This window comes from Physella acuta, unplaced genomic scaffold (assembly GCF_028476545.2).
Source record: "Physella acuta isolate Inbredline_101_S28 unplaced genomic scaffold, ASM2847654v3 ptg000187l, whole genome shotgun sequence".
Classification (NCBI taxonomy): Eukaryota; Metazoa; Mollusca; class Gastropoda; family Physidae; genus Physella; species Physella acuta.
The window spans coordinates 1,179,622-1,201,755 of record NW_026731706.1 but is presented as its reverse complement, the minus strand read 5'-3'; the positions used below and the strand labels follow the sequence as shown (position 1 = coordinate 1,201,755).

The following is a 22,134-nucleotide window of genomic DNA, read 5'->3' as shown; positions in this document are numbered from 1 at the left end:
AAAGGGATGTAATATGAAACTATTTTTTACATTCTAACAAGTGGAAGACATTAACATATAGCAAAGATCACAACTGTACACACACATCAACACATTAGTGCTAAACTTATTGTTTTCGTAACCAATTTTCTACTGTTCTTAGGTTTTTATTATCAGTCTGGTCAGTGGCGTGGTCGGGTTTCACCCGGTGCGGCACTTAATGGTGTCACCCCCAGAGGCGTAGCGACCCTTCCCGGGGACAAACTTTCAAATTTTCGATTTGCACCCTCCTCAAACTTTCGATTTGCACCCCTCCTTATGTTTTTCTCTATATATTTTGCTATTTTTTGCCTTGGTGTCACCCCCCCCCTAAATGGTGTCACCCAGTGCGGTCCGCACCCCCCGCCGCCCCCCTCGCTACGCCCCTGAGTCTGGTGACACATTGTGTGCCCCATCTTTGTGTCACTTAGGCTTTTTGTTTCTAGTATGTCTCTTACAGAATTTCAGATCTTATACACCACTCTAGCTATTCCTCTAAGCTCAGTAAAGATGAAATACCATTTGAACTTGCTTTGACAACCTTCGCCTCTGTCCCACTATTAAATATGGCTTATAGAAAGACTAATTCAACCTTATCTGCATGAGTTGCTACTTACTACTAGAGATCAAAGTCGCCAAGCTCTTATCACCAAATTCAAGAATTAGAGTTTATGTACATTTTGTCTTCCCAGCTCTGATGGGTATCTAACTCATGTTAGGGAAAGTAAAGGTAGCTGGGCAGAGTGCAGATTTCGCCCCCCCCCCCCCATAAAATTTATATAATTTATATAGAAAATATATACTTTTAACAGTGTCTGCCCCCCCCCCCTGGAGAAAAAAGTCTGGAAGAAACACAGGCAGAGTGCTGACCACAACTTCCCTTCATATACAAGAAACATGAACTCTACCCAAAAGATCTCTTAGTCTAAAGAGGATTCTTTTTTACCTAATGTTCCAGTCAAAGGTGAAAACCAACCATAAAACTTTCACACTTCACATTTTAACTTTATGTAGGAGCTCTTGGTTTAGTTCAAGCATTTTTTAAAAGACCAAAAGGCAGGTCTGGGATGAAATGGATGGATGTAGAGATAACTACTGCAGATTTTTCAGGATATGGAAGATGAAAACAGACGTCTGAGAGGAAGACTAAGGTGGTGAGGCAGGCCAAGCCCCCCCCTCCCCGGGGCTACGAAGTCACAGGATGGATCGATTTAGATTTTTTTAAACTACCATGCTGTAGCAGCTTTCAATAAGTCTGTTATAACTTTCAATTCCAAACCCTGAAAACTGGCCTCAACCCTGGGTTTAGCATTTTGTTTCATTACACTTTTTAAAAATTAGTGATATTCTGTCTGCCATGAATAATCTTATCAAAATAAACATAAAACTTTTTTTCTAAACAATTTGTTAAAAGTTCCTTTTCTGCTAATTAGTAATATTAACAATCATATAAGAATTTTTTGGATTCTCATAAAAATTGCAAAGATTTGAAAAATTCATGCTGCAACTTTCTAAACTTGTAAGCTTTAAGTCTAGAGATTTTTAAAAATGTTGAGATTTCACAGATCCACCTTTTGATTAATGTAGACATAAGGCAGAATGGCAAATTTTTCATTAATTCTTCAGAAACATTTTTTACAATAAAACTTATACTTATACTCCCATGAATTGTAAAAAACACAAAACAAGGGTTTAGAAATTTAATCACAATAAAATACCAGCATTTTACAAAAATGAAACCAGTTCTATTTATTTACACCAATGTGAATGATGAGTCCACTTCCAAAGAGCTTTAAAGTATCTGGAAATAATTAAAAAAGCATTAAAACAAGCTCTGATAATTAAGGATCTTTTTACACAATATCAATACTAATAAACTGTTGACTACTTTCAGTTATCAATATATTACCTATGCTGCAACACTTGGTGCATAATTTCTCAGAAGCCTATCAAATTCAGATTCCTGAAAAAGAACCAACAAAGTGACTATGCAGACATTATACATATTTTAATTAAAAAGTTTGTTTACCAAGAGGTGCAAGCTGGATTTTTGGCAAATGTAGTCTGTAAAAACTACCAGTTTTATTATTAGTTTGCTCTGCTCCTTCCATGCAACTCTCAAGTAAATAAAGTTTGAATGATCTCTTAACTTATATAACAGTAAGGGAGATGGCACTTACAATACAGTGCAATCAGGCTATAGACATTTTTAATACATTTTCTAATACTTTAATAGGATTAGCGCACCAAATGAAAGCAAACGATGTGTGTATAATAGAGTAAAAAATCAGTACTTTTTAATGGAAACATTGATTAATTTTTAAAATGTTAATTAAACATCTAATTAAGTCACATTTTATGTCACAGTGCATTGCCATTGGCCTCAGAGAAGAGTTTGAAAGAAATCTGGTGGATTTCTTTTTTGAGAAATCGGAAACATCATAAAGAACTACTTCTGGTATTTGAAAATCACCGAAACTTTGATACAACAGGATATCGCCCACAAGTCAACCAGACTGTTTACCTACACACACACAGACAAGAGTGTAAAAATAAGTTTTCACTCAGCTATAGTATATTATTATACATTCTCTTGGAGATTTAAATTATTTCCCACTTGGGTTTAACCAGATTTAAGTTCCACAAGACTTCTATGTTGTACCTTAACACTGGTAATTGAGAACTAGAATAAGTGCTAGGAGCTGGTTTTACTGTAATGGTATCAACACGGTCTATTATCAATATGGGATGAGCTAGAGTGTTAAGACTGCAAACCCAAAAGTCTCGAGTTCAAATCTGGGTTCAAGTCAGTAGAATGTCCCTCAGTTCACCTAGCTTTGATGGCCTACCTAACTCAAGTTATGGAAGGTAAAGGCAGCTGGCGTAGTGCTGACCACACTAACCCTTCATATGCTGAGGTCACAGAAACAAGTGAACTCTGCTTCACTTGCCCCATGGACCGTCAGGTTTAAAAAGGGAACTTTTAATACTTGAGCTGTAAAAAAAATCGAATTGTCTAACTAATGATCTAAAACACCACTAAAAATCTCACCTTTTGTAAGTAATCACGAACAAAGGGATGACTTCTATGCGAATCTTTCAACTGAGAAATGTACCTATTGCTAACCTGTCAAAAAATTTGTAAATACTGAACAACTTGGCTAATTTGAAATTTTGTAACTAAATAAAGCAATAAATAACAATAGAGCTAATAGAAATAGCTTCTTGTGTCTGTACAATAAGCAAGTAATGGTCTCACCTCTGGTGCCTTGCCTAAATGCTGACTTAGAACGATCATATTGATGATTGTCTCAGCATTATTGCTGTCCTAAAGATTAAATTATAACAAACTGAATGCCTTAGTTTTACCATATATATATTTTTTTGTTATTTAGTTTGTACTATAAATAAAAATGTTCAATTAAAATATAAAGATCAAAGCTTAAAGGCTTGGTGCTACACAATTTTGAGCATTAGGATGTCAAACATTGATTTTCAGTTAAGCCTTTTCAAAATGTATACATTTTTCTAAGTACAAACACGCACTTATATAAGAAAATGGTAATGTTATATTTTTTTTTTTAAATTTTAATGCCTGAGTGGGTATTTATTTCAAGCCTTGTTTTTCAAAAATACATTCAATATCGCATATGTTTGAGAAAATATAAAAACAAATAAAATTAAAACATGTGCCAGCATGTTCTATGTTAGCAGAAAAGCTATTTTTCTGGCGTATGACGACAAGTAATTTCAGACCAGAGGAAATTTTTTTTCAATGTCCATACTCCAATACCTAAGTAAAATTTTATAGCCTGACCTTGAAGTTAGCTGTGTTAAACCTTCTGAAAAGCTAGCTAATTTTAGATCTAACACTTTTTAAATTGTTTATTCAATTGTTGGTTCTTTGACAGAAATATAGCTCTGCATAAGTCTTAAGTTTTTGTTTGTTTACAACTTATGGTTATTGAACTACAGTCCTTCAAAAATCATAAACTGAAATATAATCATTACAGACATGCCTACCCCTCTCAGCCAAAAGTAGGAACAGTCATGCCTAAATGGAGGAATTTGTAGCCAAAAAGAGGAACATACTTTACTAAGTCAAAAATAAAAATAATTAAAAATTACTCTAAAAATATAACTAGTCTCTAGGCTACTTTTAAATACTGCTTAATGTCAGCTTACATTAAAAAAAAAAAATTAACCAGTAACCTGAGCCCCCCCCCCCCAATAAAAAAAACCATAGCTTTGACATAACATTATTGATTTGATTATTTATGCCTAGCTATGTTCTAGGCTATATGAATAACAAATGCTGAAGGCTTCATCATGTAATATAATAAATAATAATCTAGTATCTAGAAATTCTAGGTCTAGAAATTAGCATGTTAGTCATGATTTTATTGCAAATACTAAAAAGAACGTTCAGTAGCTAGATTGTCCACATTATCTATTAGTAGAAGATGTAGATCTAGTCTAGCAAAATCTAGTATAGATGATACTTGTAAACATTGTAAGTAAACTAGGAAACGAAAACGTATGCCAAAGGGAGATAATCGATTTTCCCTGCCTTTTTTCAATTCACTTTTCTTTATTAATTATTTTTAAAAAAAAATCGAAACAAACTGAGTAAAAATTAGAATGACAGAACAAATTACTTTTTTAGGTGAAAAAGCCGGACGGTTCCGATTATGGCGGGACGGTAGGCATGTCTGTCATTACCACTACAACTAAACATTAATTTCCATTTTGAAACGGTTTTCTAAAATACTTTTAAATTAAGCAGAGATGTGACCAGAACATATACAATTTTTAAGAAATGATCAATTTCTAGGCAACTTTTCTCTTCCAATTTAATAGTTCAATAAGAAATGTTTACAATGTCCATGAGGTTTGATAGGCTGCTATTTAATTAATCTCCTATAATAATTGTAACAAACTAATATAGGCCTACTCTAATGAGTAGACTTTTTCCAATTGGTAATCATATCCCTGTGTCAAGTCTAATGCCTTTGCTCCTACTATCCTAACCTTCTAGATGTATAATGTCAACAAAAAATGACACTCAACATATTATTCAAAATTAGCCTTCAATAGTATATGCTGATAAATCAGAAAAGCTGAAATTAGACATGGCCTACTATTTATTATCAATAAATTGTGTTTTGGAAAATACAAAAAATTTGAATCAACTACAATCATTCTGATGGTAGCCATTTCATTATTAGTGATTTTATAGACTTCATTTGCTATTAAAAATAACTGATATTGAGTTTTTTTAAACCTAACATGGTCAAGGGATCACTGAGTATGTTTTAAGTTTTAAAAAGTTGACCCTTAGTCATAGTATGAGAAATTGCAGGTGAAGCATTAAACATATTCCCAGGATGGGGGTGCCATGGTACGTTTTCATAAGCTAAAAAATTAGCGAGAAGGAAGGGTGGGTTGGACCTGTAACACTCAATTTTTTCAAAAATTTAAACATTCATTAGGGGTTTAAAAATAAAAAAAAAACCAAAGGAGCAGGAAATGCAAATTAATTTAAGAACAGCAGCTTTTAAACATCTTAAAGTGTAAAAAATATAGCAGCATTAAGTTCATAAAGTTTGTTACTTAAATTTAAATTTGCTACAAAATGTGAAAAGCTGCTAAAGGAAGAATTAAAAGAGGTCTAAACTATCAGCTAAAAATTCAGAGAAGAGATGAAACACAACAACTGAAATTTTATAAACCTACTTTGTCCATAGACTCTTGCAACACTGATTCAGCATCATCAAACCGGCCTTGAGCCATGTAGCAAGCAGCCTGTCCATTCAACAGTAATGGCGTGCTTGTGTGCTTGTCTGCAATTTCTTGGAAAATGTAATAAGCATCTTGATATTTATCACCTCCCTATATAAAATCAGATTAGAAAATTTTAAAATAATATAATGAAATTTAAAATAAAATTTAAAATAATATAATAAAATAAAACTCACATGAAACTAATATGCTAAATAAACTATCAGTACAAAAAATTAAGTTTTAGTGTCATACTTATATCATATCATTCAAATAAAATGCTTACAATGTAAAGATTAAACCATGCTTGGGCCAATTGAAAAAGTATGTTGTCTTCATCAGCATCCTGCATTCTCTTTAATTCTTTTCTGTAAACAATAAGCATAACAAAAAAAAATAATAATTTAAATTACATCTTGTTCAAATCATAAATGATTATTCTAAACTATTTTCAAAGCAAAAACTCACTTGGCTAAATCAACACGATCCATCTTCAGTAAAGTCTGTACCATCAATGCCATGCTATATTAAAAAGTAAAAAAAAATAATTGTATAACAAAAAATATCTAAAACAATTTTTTCAAATATCATATCTAAATAGAATTATTTCCCCTACCATTCTAAATTGTCAGACTGATGCAGAGTTCTAAGTGTTGAATCATAATTCTGAAATTTTAAAAATGAAAATACATAAACCTACAAGTTTAATGTACCCATATTTCCTTTTTTAAATAAATAAATAAAATTATTAGAAATATTTACAAAGCTTTATACTGTGTTTACAGAAAGGATGCGTGAAATTAGTTATGTGGATACTTTCATGTAATTTGTAGAAGTAGCAGAAAATGTACAAAAATAAAAACCAAAAGTAGTTATGTAGCATTGTCCCATATACCAACCCCTTACTCTATATAACAGAATATAACAAACTGATAACAATCCCCTGTATCCCAGTCATCATATATTGATATACAATGTGTGCTCTGGTCATAAGCTACTAAAGTAAACTGTAGGCTACCTGTTCATGATAATACACAGATCCTGCCATTAGTAGAAAGGTACTGTTGGTAAGGTCCACATTTCCACTCATTTTAGAATCCAATTCTTTCACTATTGCATCTCTAAAATAAAAGGTTTTATTTGTTAGTAAACTCATGTGGCAATTTCAAACAATATAATGGTAATATAATTATACTGCTATAAATCAGCACATCTTGAAATTTTTTTCCAGTTTGATAATGTAAAGCACTTAGTGCTTGAATAATTTTCAAATTAAGTTCAAATAATTTTGGACTACTTCTGTTAACAAACAGGTAATAAATCTGTGGATTTTTAAAAAATATTAATTGGGGAGTCACACAAATAGGCTATATGAGATACGAATTGGAGAGATTTGCTTAAGAGAAATAGAATAAAGTATCACTTCCATTAACTGGAAATCGTGCAAAAGTTGATAGAAAGCTACAAATTGGATGTAATTTTTATAAATGAATTTTCCTCAACCTAACCAAGTTGTGGATTTCACATACAAACTAAGTTTTTCAACTAAGAAAGGTCTAAAATGTTGTGATCTGTCTTTGCATAAATATAAAACATCCTTTGAACTCAGTAAAAAAAAAATTTCAACCTTTTAAAATACTTTTTCTTTGTTCTTAAATATAATGTGGGACAGGATTTTCTTAGACACAAATATGTAGTGTCAATATATTATGCGCCTTATTCAAAATAAACTACAAGGCAGCAGTTGTTTGATTTTGGAATTTTCCCTCCTAGAACGTTGCTGTCCCCAGCTATCAAGCCATATTCCTAGGGGTTTGAACTCAACTAAGCAGCCATGAGCTTTATCATGAGCCAGATAAAAACAACCCCCTTTTTTAAAAAAAAAAAATCAACTGTGTTAACCAAGTAACAGTAGGCATACAGTATGATACAGATTTATTATTGAGTAAATGACAGGCATTGTATGACAGTTTATAATAAGTCAAATATTGATTACAGATAACTACTAACCTCTTTGACTCATTCGACAAATAGTCAGCATACATCTTAACTGCCTGCAGCTCAGGTGAGCTTGAACTCTTTATCTCATCCAAGACAACTCCGTATTTCCTCTGGGCAATATAAGCCCGGTACATAAGAACATCTCGTTCAACTTTTAGTTCTGGTGTGCCCAACTAAGTAAAAACAATAACAGAATCTTCTTAAAAAATAAAAAAAAGGTGTTTAGATTAATAGTATTAAACTAAATACAATAATGACTTGGTAATGTCAATGATTATGAAATCAGTTTTGATTAATGAGTAGACACAAAAAAACAAAATATAAAGTTTAATAAAAAATAATGTTTTTAATAATAATGATTCACTAGTGTAAGTATTTTAGCAATGTTTAAAGACGATTTATAAAGGACTAGCATGCCTGTCACCGCGCGTTGACTAGCATGCCTGTCACCGCGCGTTGCTGTGAGGCTAGAAGAAAGTCTGATGAAATTTTTTTGCCAACCGCCCAGGTGTCAGGGACATAGTAGGGCTCTCTCTGGAACCCCAGCTGCACTGCCACAGGGGAGCACTGTACTGACCCTGGCTCAGTTTAATTATCGCATGTCGCGTGCCACTGTGTCAATATTATAGGGTGCTCCTTAAAACTAACATATGCATCTTAGTGCTCACGGGATAGCCCAGGGTGCATTTTAAAAAAAAAATTAATGTAGGTACCATAGTACTCACAGGGGAGCCCAGGGCGCAATGGGTTAACATTAGAAGCATAGTTTAGAAGCTATTTGATTTTAAGTTCACGTTAACACAAGAATAAAAAGAGCTACTTTCACTAAAGCGTCGCTTGCTATATAAATAAAGAAATTAGGTAAAAAATACACATTACTATTCTTGAATAACAGAGCGAATTAGAAATGGGTAATTCCGATTACTAAAATTGACAAAGCTTCAAAATCATTGGTTTTATCCTTCTACCCTTAATGAAAACAAAACTGCGCCGCCATCTTAGTAAATCGCTTCGAGAGCTTGCGCTGTGAGATAATATAAACAAACAAACCTGGAAGCCATGAATCAAAATGCCTAATTTTAGATACCAATGTCACATAAAATAGGGGCCAAGGCTATTCCCAGCCGGTTGGGAATATTGAGTTAGGGCCTAGGATGGTTTAAGTTTAATTTAGCTTTTAGGCTCATATCTGAAATATCTGCTACGTAAGTACTAGACTAATAAATCTAGTACCTAAATAATATTATTTATTAGGTTGAAGTATGAAATTTTAAACGAAGTGACTACTCGGAAGAAGATTTTTCTCCCCAACGTCTCTACTTAGTCTGCAAAAGATAGCTCTGCACATGCACAGTGACCTATGGCTAGGGTTAGGATTAGGGTTTGGGATAGGGTTAAGCTAGGGAAATGATTAGGGTTGGTGTTAGGCGTTAGGGTTCTGTTGTAAACACACGCATGCGCAGTACCATCAAAAACATCGCCGCGATGGCAAGTCGTAGTTTCTCTCCATTGCGCATGCGAATCTTATTCCGGCTAGCATTGGCCAATTTTAAAATCAAATATTCTGTTATTTCACATAAATCATGTTTATTGTTTAGGCTACGTCTACGTTTTGGATAATTTTTAAATCCCTTTTTTTCTTGGCATCTGAGTAAGCTAGATAATTAAAAGTGGTCTCTAATGGTCTGTTAAAGGGTATGGCTTGTCATGGTATAGATCTATGTGAAAAAAAACAATATTTGAATTTGATTTTAAAATTCTGAAATAAATTCAAGCTAAAATGGACACCAGCAAGAAAAGTCTCAAAGGTATTTGAGAGGTGTATAAATTAATTTAAAAATCTTGCACAGCGTAGTTACAATTAATATGTTTATAAAATCCTGTATGTCTGGTTTTTTTCGGACTTTACTAAAGATTGGATGTATTTGATGTTTATAATATTTTCGGTAACTAAATAAAAATTTAAAAAAAAAGCAAAAACAATTTGGTTTTCACGTGTAATGGCGACATAAACAATGGCATCCTGTTATTCGATAGGCCGCCATTGATTTTATTGTACACATTGTAAGCTAAAAATAGAAAACTAGGTCATGGTGTTTTAAATTTGCATTGTTATTTAAAAACTTGATCTGCAAAGTTTTGTAAACAAATAGTTATCGATCACTAAGTTACTGTACAGCCAATCAATATTTGTCTTACGAAAGTGAAACATCAGGATATAACTTAGGCTTGATGAAAATAAATAGAAATGTAGTAGGTTTAATTATGGATTTTTTTAAATTAAATATTCTGTTATTTCAAATACACCATTAAGTTCCTTACCCCTTAAGAGAACATTTGACACCACATTTAAATATCTAGCTTAATCGGTTGACGAGAAAAGAGAGAATTTAAAATTTTTCCGAGAATGGAAAATGAAAGTCAGAACATCGTTTTTGCTCCTCGACCGGCATAACATGACGTCGTGGACTTGTGTGCACGAGCTTTTAATTCCCGCCATGGTAATTGCGTCAGCTTAGGTTATTTACTCACCGGAAAATAACAAAAAGCAACTGGTTGATAATAAAACTAGATCTAGAGAAATCTAGTTATTTTATTATTTATTAAATTCTACTCTACATGTTATTCATACCATTTTATGAAGTAATGAACACCTGCATAAATCAAACGACCATAATAAATATTTTTATTTCAAATTCTAATTTTAAATAATATGCATAAAATAATATGATAGTAATAGTTAAGAGTTAAGATAGTTTATAAATACAAATACATTTTACACTCAATCACATTATATTGAGTCAACAGTGTGGCAGCTGAGGTTCATACATGAGTATTAGTGTCTTTTTTTTTTTTTACATTACAATTTTTTTCATCTTGAAAACATGACGTATGTGATTTTTTTTTTTAAAATAAAATCTCCAAACATCGTCACTCGCGTGATTGCTTGCTTATGTTTACTATCCTGTGGATGAAAAATCCCACCACGGTCGCGGGGTCACCGTGACTGCAGCAGGCCTATAGTACACGTCATAGAATGAACACGCGTACACGAGATGGTCGGTGTCTTCACTTCTCTCTCTCTCTCCCCCCCCCCCACCCTTCTTCAAGCTAATTGAAAAACAGACCTATTTCCCTTCTGGTCATTTTTTTTTTTAAAGCTCGGTCATTTTTTTTTAAAGTTCGCATATCAGCCAGCTGTATAAAAAAAAAAAAATTTTTTTAACTAGCTTAAAAAAATAAATAAATAAACGCTTAAAATGCCCGTAAACAGATTATTTAGCGCCCAAAAAAAAAAGGCAGCTGAACGAGCATTTTTTAAAATACGCAGCAATGAAAAAGGCTAACGGCCAATCAATTAAGTCTAAAAATCGCCCGTAATTAGGCCTAGCGCTGAAAAAGGCCACTGAACGAGCATCACTGATTATATAAACGAATAGGCCACGCGGCGTTGACGAGGTTAACCACCGGTCACGAATGCAGCAACGGTCGGCCCACAGTGAAGAAAAAATCAATATACTAATAAAATTACTAATACAATAATAATGTCCATAATTTTACTTTTTCCGCACATGCTACAATTGAATAATATTTAATAATAATTAAAATACTAGACTTAACAGTTCATTCCGTAAAAAACAAAAACTAGTTGTTTCAGTCTGGCAACTAGCGTAACAATGACGTCACGATACTAAAAATAGCGGATAGAAATGTCAGCGTGGGTACCTCATTTTGGAATTAGATTGTGGAAAGTAGAATCGATAATACTGTAAATATACATGGTAATTATCTCAATTATATAGTAATTTAGTGTTATCAGAGCCGTTTTCCCCGTTATTGGGTCGTTTTTGGCCGCGGTTCAGTTTTTACGGAGAGTGCTCCACTAGAAATCCTCTCATTATTTACAAACACGATTCTCGCGATTTTTTCTGGCATTCTAAGTCATATTATCCATTTTATTAGCATTTTGTGTTAAAATAATGATGAGAATTGGCGAGATAAACAGTTCTTTAATTTGTCGTGGATAGGACCCCTAAAATAAACGTAGAAACCGTCAGAAAACGACGCGTGACGTTTCAGGGTCAGAGGTCAATCCAGCCATCTAAGTGACGAACCGGCCTAAAATGTAGCCTTAAACTTAGGAATGTTGGGATATTTTTCCTAATTACCATAGAATGATAAAATGTACACAGATTAATCCTATAATATACCCCATTGATAAAAATACCAAATTTATCCTTCTAGGCCTAATAGTTTTTTTTATATGAATTTTTAAAGTTATGTATTAAACCTGTTATATATCACTGTAACATCGGATTTAATTGTGTGATTGGCTTTAGGCTTGCATACCACTGCTGCTATTCGAGATATAATTATAAAACTTTGCACATTAGTGCTAGAGAGTGTGGGCAATAGAAATATGAAAGTAAAATCAAAATTTGATGAAGGATAATTAGAACTAATCAAGTCAAATTAAAGTGAGGGGTCCTGTTCTATATAGGTCAATATGCAGACTGAAAGTCTATGTTTTTTTTTTTAATATTAAAATTGAAACTTTGCTAGAGGGTGGGGGAAATAAAAATATAGAAAAAAATTATATTAAGTATGACTGCATATAATTAAAAAGTCCTATGAAAGGGTGTTGCACCCTTTTATAGTAATTATAGTGACTGCAACGGACGTATGTCCAGAATGTTACTATAATAGATAGGATACATTTTGGTTATTGATACTGAAGCATGTAATAAGAAGAATGCTGAAAAATAAAACTAGGGATGGTGTGTTAAAGCACTCAACTACTAACATGCAAGTCTTAAGTCCAGATCTCAGACGAGTCTGTCTGTGCAGCGTGCAGCATCCACCAAGCTCAGATGAGTACCTGACCCAAGGGAAAGTAAAGATAGCTTGGCAGAGAGCTAACCACACCATCACTTCATGTGCATGGGTCAAGAAACAAACTCTACTTCAGCTGCTTTATGGATGATGGATTGACAGGTCCAAAAGGGAAACTACTTTAATATACTAGGGCCTTTATAAGACCCTATTGATATTTTGGTACAACTAAATTACTAATCAATAGAAAAACCTTAAATTCTTGTAAAAGTTTATTAAGCTAAGTGTTAATTTGTACCAAATCAGAAGTTACAGCTTCCCTGTCTATCTGCTTATATGAATATATATATTGGCAACATGCAGTCATTTAAATCTGTATTGTTTGTTGTTATTTGTTTTTTGTTACTTTTTATTATTAAATGTAAAAATTGGTATCCTAAATTATTATGAATAATAATTATCATGCCTTTTTCATGTCATTCTAAATTCACTGCCTTATTAATTAGTACCCCCCCCCCATGTCAATTGCTGCACCTTTTGTTAATTATTTACTAATGTCATAAGCATAGGCCTAATTATTACAAATAATTAAATAAGTTTATCACCAAGCTTCTTTACTTATCATAATTAATAATAGGCCCAGACTTACTTTATCAATTGATACATATAGATCTAGTATATAGCATTAGTTATACTAAGAAATAGGCCTATACTATAACTTATTTATAGTATAAAGTATAATAGTAAATATTAAAGGCTATTAGTATTAGCCTTAAATCTAAGTAAGTAGGTATGTGTGAAATGCTTAACACTATTTAATGTAAGCCTAAGCTTCTTGCATGTCGGTTTTAATAGATAACTTGATAAACGTATTTTATCTAGTTTTAACAGTGCCACCCACAATTTAAATTCTTTCCAACTTCGAAAACTACGTCATTGGCATTAGTGCGCGTATTTTATCGATAATAGGTAATGCGGTGCTAAACCGACGCCATGGCGTTGTCAAGGCCGAAGCGCTAGCTCGGGGATTTGACATGTATGATAACTCGTAAGCAGAAGTAGTAAGTGCCATAAAACCGTTATTATAATAATATTTGTTTATTTAATGGACACTTACAACTAATGGCAAGACACTTATAAAAGGTTTAATATGTAAACTTAGTTAAAATGTGACAGCACCGTACGGGACATGTTCGCGAGATAAACTCATTAGAATCGTGCGATCGATTTCGGCTTAAAGATTGTCATAATGGCGGTAATTTTCTAATTGAAACATATAATACGACTACACTAGAATATCTATATCGAATATTTCTAAAAACTCGATTCCAACAGTGAGATTCGGCATTCTTCGGAAAAGGGCGAGTTTTTATAAAGACTGCATCGAAAAGTCCGGATGTTGAATACCGAATCGAAACAGCGGAATGTGACAGCACCGTACGGGACATGTTCGCGAGATAAACTCATTAGAATCGTGCGATCGATTTCGGCTTAAAGATTGTCATAATGGCGGTAATTTTCTAATTGAAACATATAATACGACTACACTAGAATATCTATATCGAATATTTCTAAAAACTCGATTCCAACAGTGAGATTCGGCATTCTTCGGAAAAGGGCGAGTTTTTATAAAGACTGCATCGAAAAGTCCGGATGTTGAATACCGAATCGAAACAGCGGAAGTCGGAATGCCTACTTAAACTCAACAAATTATTTTCAAGTTCTCTGGATTTGCAACTTTTATAGCATTTATTCTAAAAATATAGGGCCTAAAATTTCTAAATTAATTTTAGGCTTAAGTTTTTATTTTTTATTACGGTCTAAATCTAAAAAGGACGTTTTTATTCCATGTCAACAACATTATGGAAGGAATCTCGTCAACTCGCTCGCCTCCATTAAAAAATTCCCCCCCCCCCCCCCCCCCCCCCCCCCGATTTATTAGGCCTACACAACAACACATTGATCACGCTTCAATTAAACGATTTTAAATTCCAGTCTACTCTAGAAAACACAGTTGGAAAAGCAAATTATTACGTTTAACTTTGGGGCTTCATTAACACATTGTTGATAATTTCCAGTTAAAAAAGCAGTTCTAATATCAAAAAGCTGATCAACAGTTTGATTCGCCATTTTGTTGTTTAGATCTGCGCATGTGCAATTGACGTGGAATATAGGCCTACAACAACATCCGTATAATTTGTTGTTGCATGGGGATATCTATTTTAATCCAAAATTATATGGGCCATCATTCATCAGAAACCTATGATCAAGTCACACTGAAACACATCTTTATAATAATAATATCAATGTTGTAGACATCGAGTTCTGTGATTCTTTCAGACTTTTTTCTCCGGGGGGAGGGGGGCTGACACTATTTAAGCTATATATTTTCTATATAAATTCAGAGGCGTAGCTACGGGAGGGCGGGGAGGGCGGCCGCCCCGGGCGCCGACCCTAAGGGGGCGCCAAAAGGGCTAGAAAAAAATATTTACAAGCTCATTTTAAGCTGCAGTTTTGAATTATAAACAGTCAAAGTAAAGAAATTTAACGGCTGAGAGCCTTTTCATACTGATTTAACTGTTTTCTACCTTGATTGAGTAACTGTAAAAGGTATATCCTTAAGAAACAGTGACCAGAAAAACTGCTTTCCAGCTTTCCTAGATGGGGTTGGGGGGGGGGGGGGGGGCGCTTTTTCGAAGTCTAAAATCAGAAAAATTAAGGAATAAATAACTCTTATTACTCAGAAAAGAACCCATGGAACTAAAGCGTATTTTACAATTGTGTAACATAAAAACAAGAGTTAGTGACGTTTAAAATCCGCTCTACCATTTTTGTCCAAGATGGTGGGGCACTTTTTCACCTACAAAAATCGCAGGATTTGTACTGGATCGTTTACTAGATAACTAGATAACACTAAGAAAAGAAATGTTTTTTCCTCTAGCTTGTTTCATTATACAATCAACCAGTCAACGAAATACCCATATGGTATTCCAATGTGAACAATAATTTGCTATTGTATGTTAATTGTATGATCTTAATCTAACAAACTTATAATCCAAATATATACTATGTCATACAAGAGACTGTTCCAAAGATAAAACATAAAAAGACTGTGCTAAACAAATTAGCACCGCTACAATTTTTTTTCTGACATTACTAATCATCATCTTTAAAGGATAATGCATCTTAAGAGGAATTTAATTGGCGTTGAGTTAAGTTTTAGGGAACGACAATCATACAGCGTAACTATTAATTTTTTTTCAAGACTGTCGCACACACATACACATACACACACATATATATATATATATATATATATATATATATATATATATATATATATATATGGCGTGGCGCCAAACTGAATGTTCGCCCCGGGCGCCAGGAGGGGTCGCTACGCCTCTGTATAAATTCCATTTTGCCCCCCCCCCCCCCGAAGAGATGCCTGGAAGAAACTCTGCCTAGTTATAGAATATAATTTAATAACTTATAGGCCCTATATCATGGGTTCCCAACCTGGGGGTCGCGACCCCCATGGGGGTCGCGAAGGGCTTTCTGGGGGGTCGCCAACTGGTAGACTAAACTCTAGAAATGAATAAAAAAACATAAATATTTAGAAAAATATTTGAAATTCGGCATTACTAACATCACTGGAAATGGAATAGAGAATAAACAATTTGTACTGTGCAAAGGTGTTCTTAGTCAGGAGTCTATGAAAACTTCCAAACGTCAATTTGAGACGAGTCATTCGGAACACACCAAAAAGATATGTAGTTCTTTCGTCGGCATGAAGCTAGTTGCAAACGTCAGAGATTTGATCGAACAGAACGTTTTCACCAAGAAAACACAGCATTAGTGCAATCATCATATGAAGTAGTATTAGAAATTGCACAGCAAAAAACCTCTCACACGAAGGAGAAAATCTCATCAAACCATGTATGCTGAAGATGGTAAAATTAATTCTTGGGGATTCCAGTGCAGTAAAGATGCAACAAATATCTCTGTCTAATAATACTATGCAGCGGCTTATGTTAAAAGACAAATTTAGAATGAAATCAAGCTTTCACCCATTGTTTGATTTTCAAGTTGACGAATCGACAGACGTGAGTTCGTGTTGGTTCGCAGTTGCTTGTCTTTGTTAAATATATTCATTCAGATGTTAGCAAATAAGAGTTGATGTTTTGTGAAGATATCCTGGAGAAAATAAATACGTTTTTTGAAACTGGAGGATTAAAGTGGGAAAACGGCTGTGGGGCTTGTACGGATGGTGCGTCATGTTTCAGTACGCTGGCTGTCAATAGGAAATGTCCATCGTGTTTTTGAATTGAAAGATGAAATCAAGATGTTCTTGGAAGTGCAAGGAAACAAGACCTTTTGATATACTTTAACGACATGGTGTGGTTGGAGAGAGTATCATACCTAGCAGATATATTCGAACATCAACATAAGTTTAACCTGATAAAGGAACGAATATTATCTCTTTTCATGATAATCTCTTGGCATTTTTATCAAAGCTACAAAATTGGCGAGGAAAAATAAATATTTGAAATACTGCCATGTTTGAGAAACTCTGCAGTGTGGTGTGATAGATAAATTTTTAAAGGATTCTGTGCATCTTGAATCTCTTGACAACGAACTGCGGCGTTATTTTCCCCGAGCTGAAAGAAGAAGAATCTGCATTGATTCGTTACCCAATCTCTGCTTTCCTTGATGTTACCAGCATTGCCGATGAATAACAAGATGAATTCTTAAATTTGCAAAATTTAATTGTTAATGCTAGTTAATGCTTGTTAATAGGATGTAATTTTGCTCATCGTATTAAAACAGTTATCAAGAATAATTCATATTGAAAGTCTACTAGTAAATACTAATTTAGTGCTTATTATTTTCTTTACTAAGTTCGACTTGTTAATTATATGGGGGTCGCGGGTCACTTAAGTTTTATTAAAGGGGGTCTCCACTCGAAAAAGGTTGGGAACCACTGCCCTATATAGATCGATAAACTGTTAAAATTGAACAATCACAATTAATATCTCAAAATAAGGCGATGGTCCAAAAATTATATGTCATCATACGAAGACAGTCACGTTTTTTTGCCGATGTTCACGTCCAAAAAAATTATACCACACATAAGCCGGGAGTTTTTTTAGCGCAATTTCCATACTGACAATCTATATATATAATTCTCTTCTTCGAGCCGTTAGAAAACAAGCTGCAAACGCTCTCCCTACCTCCCCACCCCTACATGGTTTTAGTGAGCTGTGTTCACTCTAAATGTTTACAAGCAGAGCCAACGATTTTAAACGTAGGGGGGGGGGGGGGAGGAGGGAAGGAAGGGGGGGGGGGTTATGGTCCTTAACGAGCTACTTATAGTGTTTTAAAGAAATATTTTCAGTGTCAGCGTTGGTACTGTCGAATTCACAAATTATGAATTATTGAAAATTAGAAACAACTAAATAGCGGCGTATGTTATGCCGCGGGCCGGCTCGTTGCGATTATTAGCGCAATTTCCATACTGACAATTGCGATTATTAATTCGTTCTGGATGGATGTGTGTCCGCAGCTTTAAGTCGTATCTCCTCCTCAACGAAGCAATATCGAGGACTAGTTCCAAAAGCAAATATGTTAAGCAAGTTCCGAGGATGATTGTGGGCCAAAAAAATTCCCGGAATTCCTTCCTGGATTTCCCGGAAAAGCCAAAAAAACCTCGAAAAAATGCGACTTGAAACATTTACCAATCGATTCCTGCCATAATTTAGAACAATATTGCCGAAGAAAGTTTTCAAAAATATCCTTTCGTTCGGTCACAAAAAATTAATTAAGGAAATTGCGCTTAAATTATCACTAGACTTTTTATTAACTTGTTTTTAAATTTGTACTCATCATCACAAAGGTCTGAACTCTTCCCTGCCACCAGAGTGAAATATCTGATTTATGTGCGCGTGCCGATTACTTGTATTGTCTTTGTTTTTGTAATGTTATTTATTATATTTAATCAAGTTCATTAGGCCTTAATTTAGTAATTAGTTATATTTTTCTTAAATCTTCAAAATTAATATTAGCCAAAATTATATGGTCCAATAGACTTATATTAGGCTATTTTTTTAATAGTATTAACAGTAATGTTCACAATATTTTTTTTTGGAGTAAATAATCTACAGAAAAAAGTTGATCAGGTATTACACTTTACTGCATTCATCAGTTAGAGCCAAACAAATGTTAAGCTCTTATAAATTTTGACCATTGAAGTTAGTGGGGTCATTGCATGTTATTCATTATTAATATTATATTCAGGGTTGTGGGAAATTTTATATCTTATTAATCTAAAACATTCTAATCTAACCTAAGACAAGGAGTTTTATTTTAAAGGTCACCTCATTTATATTATAAGCTTATACTTTATTTTGTAGATTATAGATCTACATTCATGTTATTCTAATCATTTAAACATCAATGATTTATCAGGTTCATACTTCATTAATAATAATAAGTAGAAATATTTAGTAGTCAGATGCATTTGATGAAAATTAAATTGTTAAATGTCTAGGATAAAAAGCTAGCTATATCAGGGATTAGTATACAGTTTTAAATTGTAATTTTCATAATTTACACTGTACATTCTGATGCAATATAAGGTCTGTTATCATGTCTATGTTAAAATTATATATAATCAAGGTGGAGCTCGGAGTGTCTTAATACAAATTAATCCATTTCTAATCCATCAATTACATCATAACACGACCGCTAATAAAAATTCGATAACATTTGACAAATAACTATGTTTTAGAGCCATACCAAAGCATTTTATTTGGTCTTACAATAAAATTGCTGCACTAGAACTGGATACGAAACAAAACACCCGTATCCAATGACACGTAATATTGGCTTGGTAGATGTCAATGTGCGCCTGAAACCTACCAGAAAGAGATATGTAATGCAGATTTAGGGAGACTGATACGCTCCTCATAGTCAACTTACAAACCTCTTTATTTGTAGATTTTTAAACTGAGATTTCTAACATGAGCTGATCCGACACTGTCTACAGTTATATTCATTCATATTACAATTTATTGTCTTTAAGATGATAAAGTATACATTCATTATATAATCAAGCTGGAGCTCTAGGGTCTTAATACAAATTAATCCATTTCTTCATTTAACCTGTACCCACTTGAATTAATGAGGTAATACAACATTCCATTGCCTTGCAAAAAATTACTGCCAACTTTTCTATGTATTTCAGTGCACATTTATGCAACTAGTGAGTTTGCTTTAAGGTATATGGAAAGTAGCTTGGATTTTGTGTATTCAATGAAATCATGTTCAAATGTCTAGGGCTACAAACAATATGAAACATTGTAGAATTCTTGTACTCTTTCAATCCCATCTTTGCCTGTTGACCAACTGCCATTTCTACAAAGTCATACTATACACATTCTACCACAACCAAATCAGACAAATGCTATCTAACCCATTCATACAGTCATATAATTATGAAAAAGCAGATACATATTTCAATAGTTTATTCTATTAAAATTTTGTAACAATTTTGACACGTTTTTTTTCCCGCCTGACATTTGGCAGTGGTGTTCAGTTTACTGGAAATTTGGAACAACCATCTAGAAGAGAAAGAACAAAATAATTGCAACTTGCAGCAAAACAAATAGCTAGAAACAAAATTTTCATGTAGAATTTTTGTAAAGAAAGGAATGGAGTCTAGCACTTAACATTGACGCACCAAAATTGTTCATTTGTTTCACACACTGCCATTTTTACTTGACTGGAGGATGTTCCACTATTCACTTGATAACGTTTTGGGTCAGGATGGCTGAAACAAAAATACAAAAAGTCTACCCAATCAGAATAAAAACAAATTACACAAAATGTATAGATTTATGGTTTCTAAAGATCTCCATGGCCCCTGAAAGCAAATAAAAAAAATTAAATAGGAGAGAGCGCAAAAATAACTACAGTCAATGTACCTGATTAAACATTTCATAATTAAAGATTTAAAAAGCTATGGTCAACCTGCCTGTTTTGAACAAGATTAGCCTCCCTTAGCGTTGCACAGTAAATCTTGTTTTCAAGTTGCTTCCCTTTGCTACATCGCTTTACCTCAATAACCATGCTCAACTATATCCTGTTATGTGCCTGGACCAGTTTGACCTATTAAATAAGTAAAAAAAACAAGTAGTCCTCAACACAATTATACCAAAAGCAAAATTCTACAGCTTTGCTCTGTATGGGAAGATATTTCATTGTCAGCTCCTGCAAAAATAAAATTGTGCACAAATTAATTACAATCAAAACATCGCATGTCAAAAAGTTTTTCAAAATGTGGGTATTGCAAAAGCAAATTGTCAACTTACAAGTTTTTGAACAAAATGTGTTCCTCTTGGTATAAATCGCAGAATGGAAGGAACTTTAAACACATGTCTTTCTTGTAGTTTCTTTCCTGGACTGGACATCATACACCCGTTTTGCTTGGTTTTCGGGGGGGGGGGGGGGGGAATTTAAATTATCCATGCAATTGTATAAACTATCCTTCAACTTACCTCAATGGTACAATATGCCTTCCTCTTAGCTTGACATGAAATCCTAAGAGAGAATCTGACATACGGCTGTTCCAAACAAGCTGAACTATCCTTTGTGATCTAAGTTATTCCTGTATAAATTTCAAATATAAAATTAATCATTTATTCAATCATAAAGAAACCAAGAAAAAAAACTGGCTTATGATTAACGGGAGAAAGAAATGGTAGGCGTTTTCTTTGAATCTGAGGAAAAATAATAAATTTAATAAACAGCTAAATTATACTAGGGTCAATACACATGGCAAAACAGCTGTCATAAAATCAAGTATAAATAGGTTATGGTCAAGTTACCTGTCTGTAACATGTTTCTCTTGACTTCACATAAAATGTTTTCAAGTTACTTCCCTTGGTAGGACAGCTTCAAGTTTAGCTACGACACCATGTTCAACCCTTGTAGTTGGACTCGCCCAGTCTCCTGTATCAAATAGAAAAAAGTACCAATTAGTAGACTCATAAACGATAATCATAAATAGAAACAAAAGTCTGTGGAGCCTGGGTGGGAGTGAGGGAATAAAAACCTGAAATAATTAGTAGAGTGCATAAACATATTACAGTCAATGAATCGTTGAAAGCATGACTGCCCAAAATAAAATTCAGAAAAGACTGATCAACTTGCCTGTCTGGAAAAATTGTGTGCCCTGTCCTTAGTTTCCTTCTATACAAAAACTAGTGGTGAATTAAACAAAATAAAACACAGCAAATGATACATTCAAGGATGGACAAAAGTAAATCCTACCTCAACTTTGTCCCAAATACCAAGCCGTGTTGTCGCCTGTAGATGTGCTCTGACCACAGCTTCACTTACAAAACATTCCTCTACAAAACCAGATGTGTCTGTGTGCTGGGATTTCCTTTAATGCACCTTTAAAGTTTGAAATCAGAAACTAAAAAATAAAAGATTAAAATA

At 33.7% G+C, this 22,134-nt stretch overlaps 1 protein-coding gene across 1 annotated transcript; it reads right to left on the bottom strand.

The window, feature by feature from the left end:
• Positions 1-1,704: 1,704 nt before the first annotated feature.
• Positions 1,705-14,787, bottom strand: LOC131936791 (coatomer subunit epsilon). Its single transcript, XM_059293863.1, has 11 exons — positions 14,668-14,787; positions 7,810-7,973; positions 6,818-6,920; positions 6,416-6,465; positions 6,268-6,321; positions 6,086-6,167; positions 5,755-5,910; positions 3,278-3,346; positions 3,071-3,145; positions 1,928-1,981; positions 1,705-1,819 (listed from the first exon to the last, which is right to left on the bottom strand). Exons 1-10 carry the CDS (start codon positions 14,761-14,763, stop codon positions 1,928-1,930), a joined length of 903 nt encoding a protein of 300 aa, XP_059149846.1. The 5' UTR covers positions 14,764-14,787; the 3' UTR covers positions 1,705-1,819.
• Positions 14,788-22,134: the final 7,347 nt, after the last annotated feature.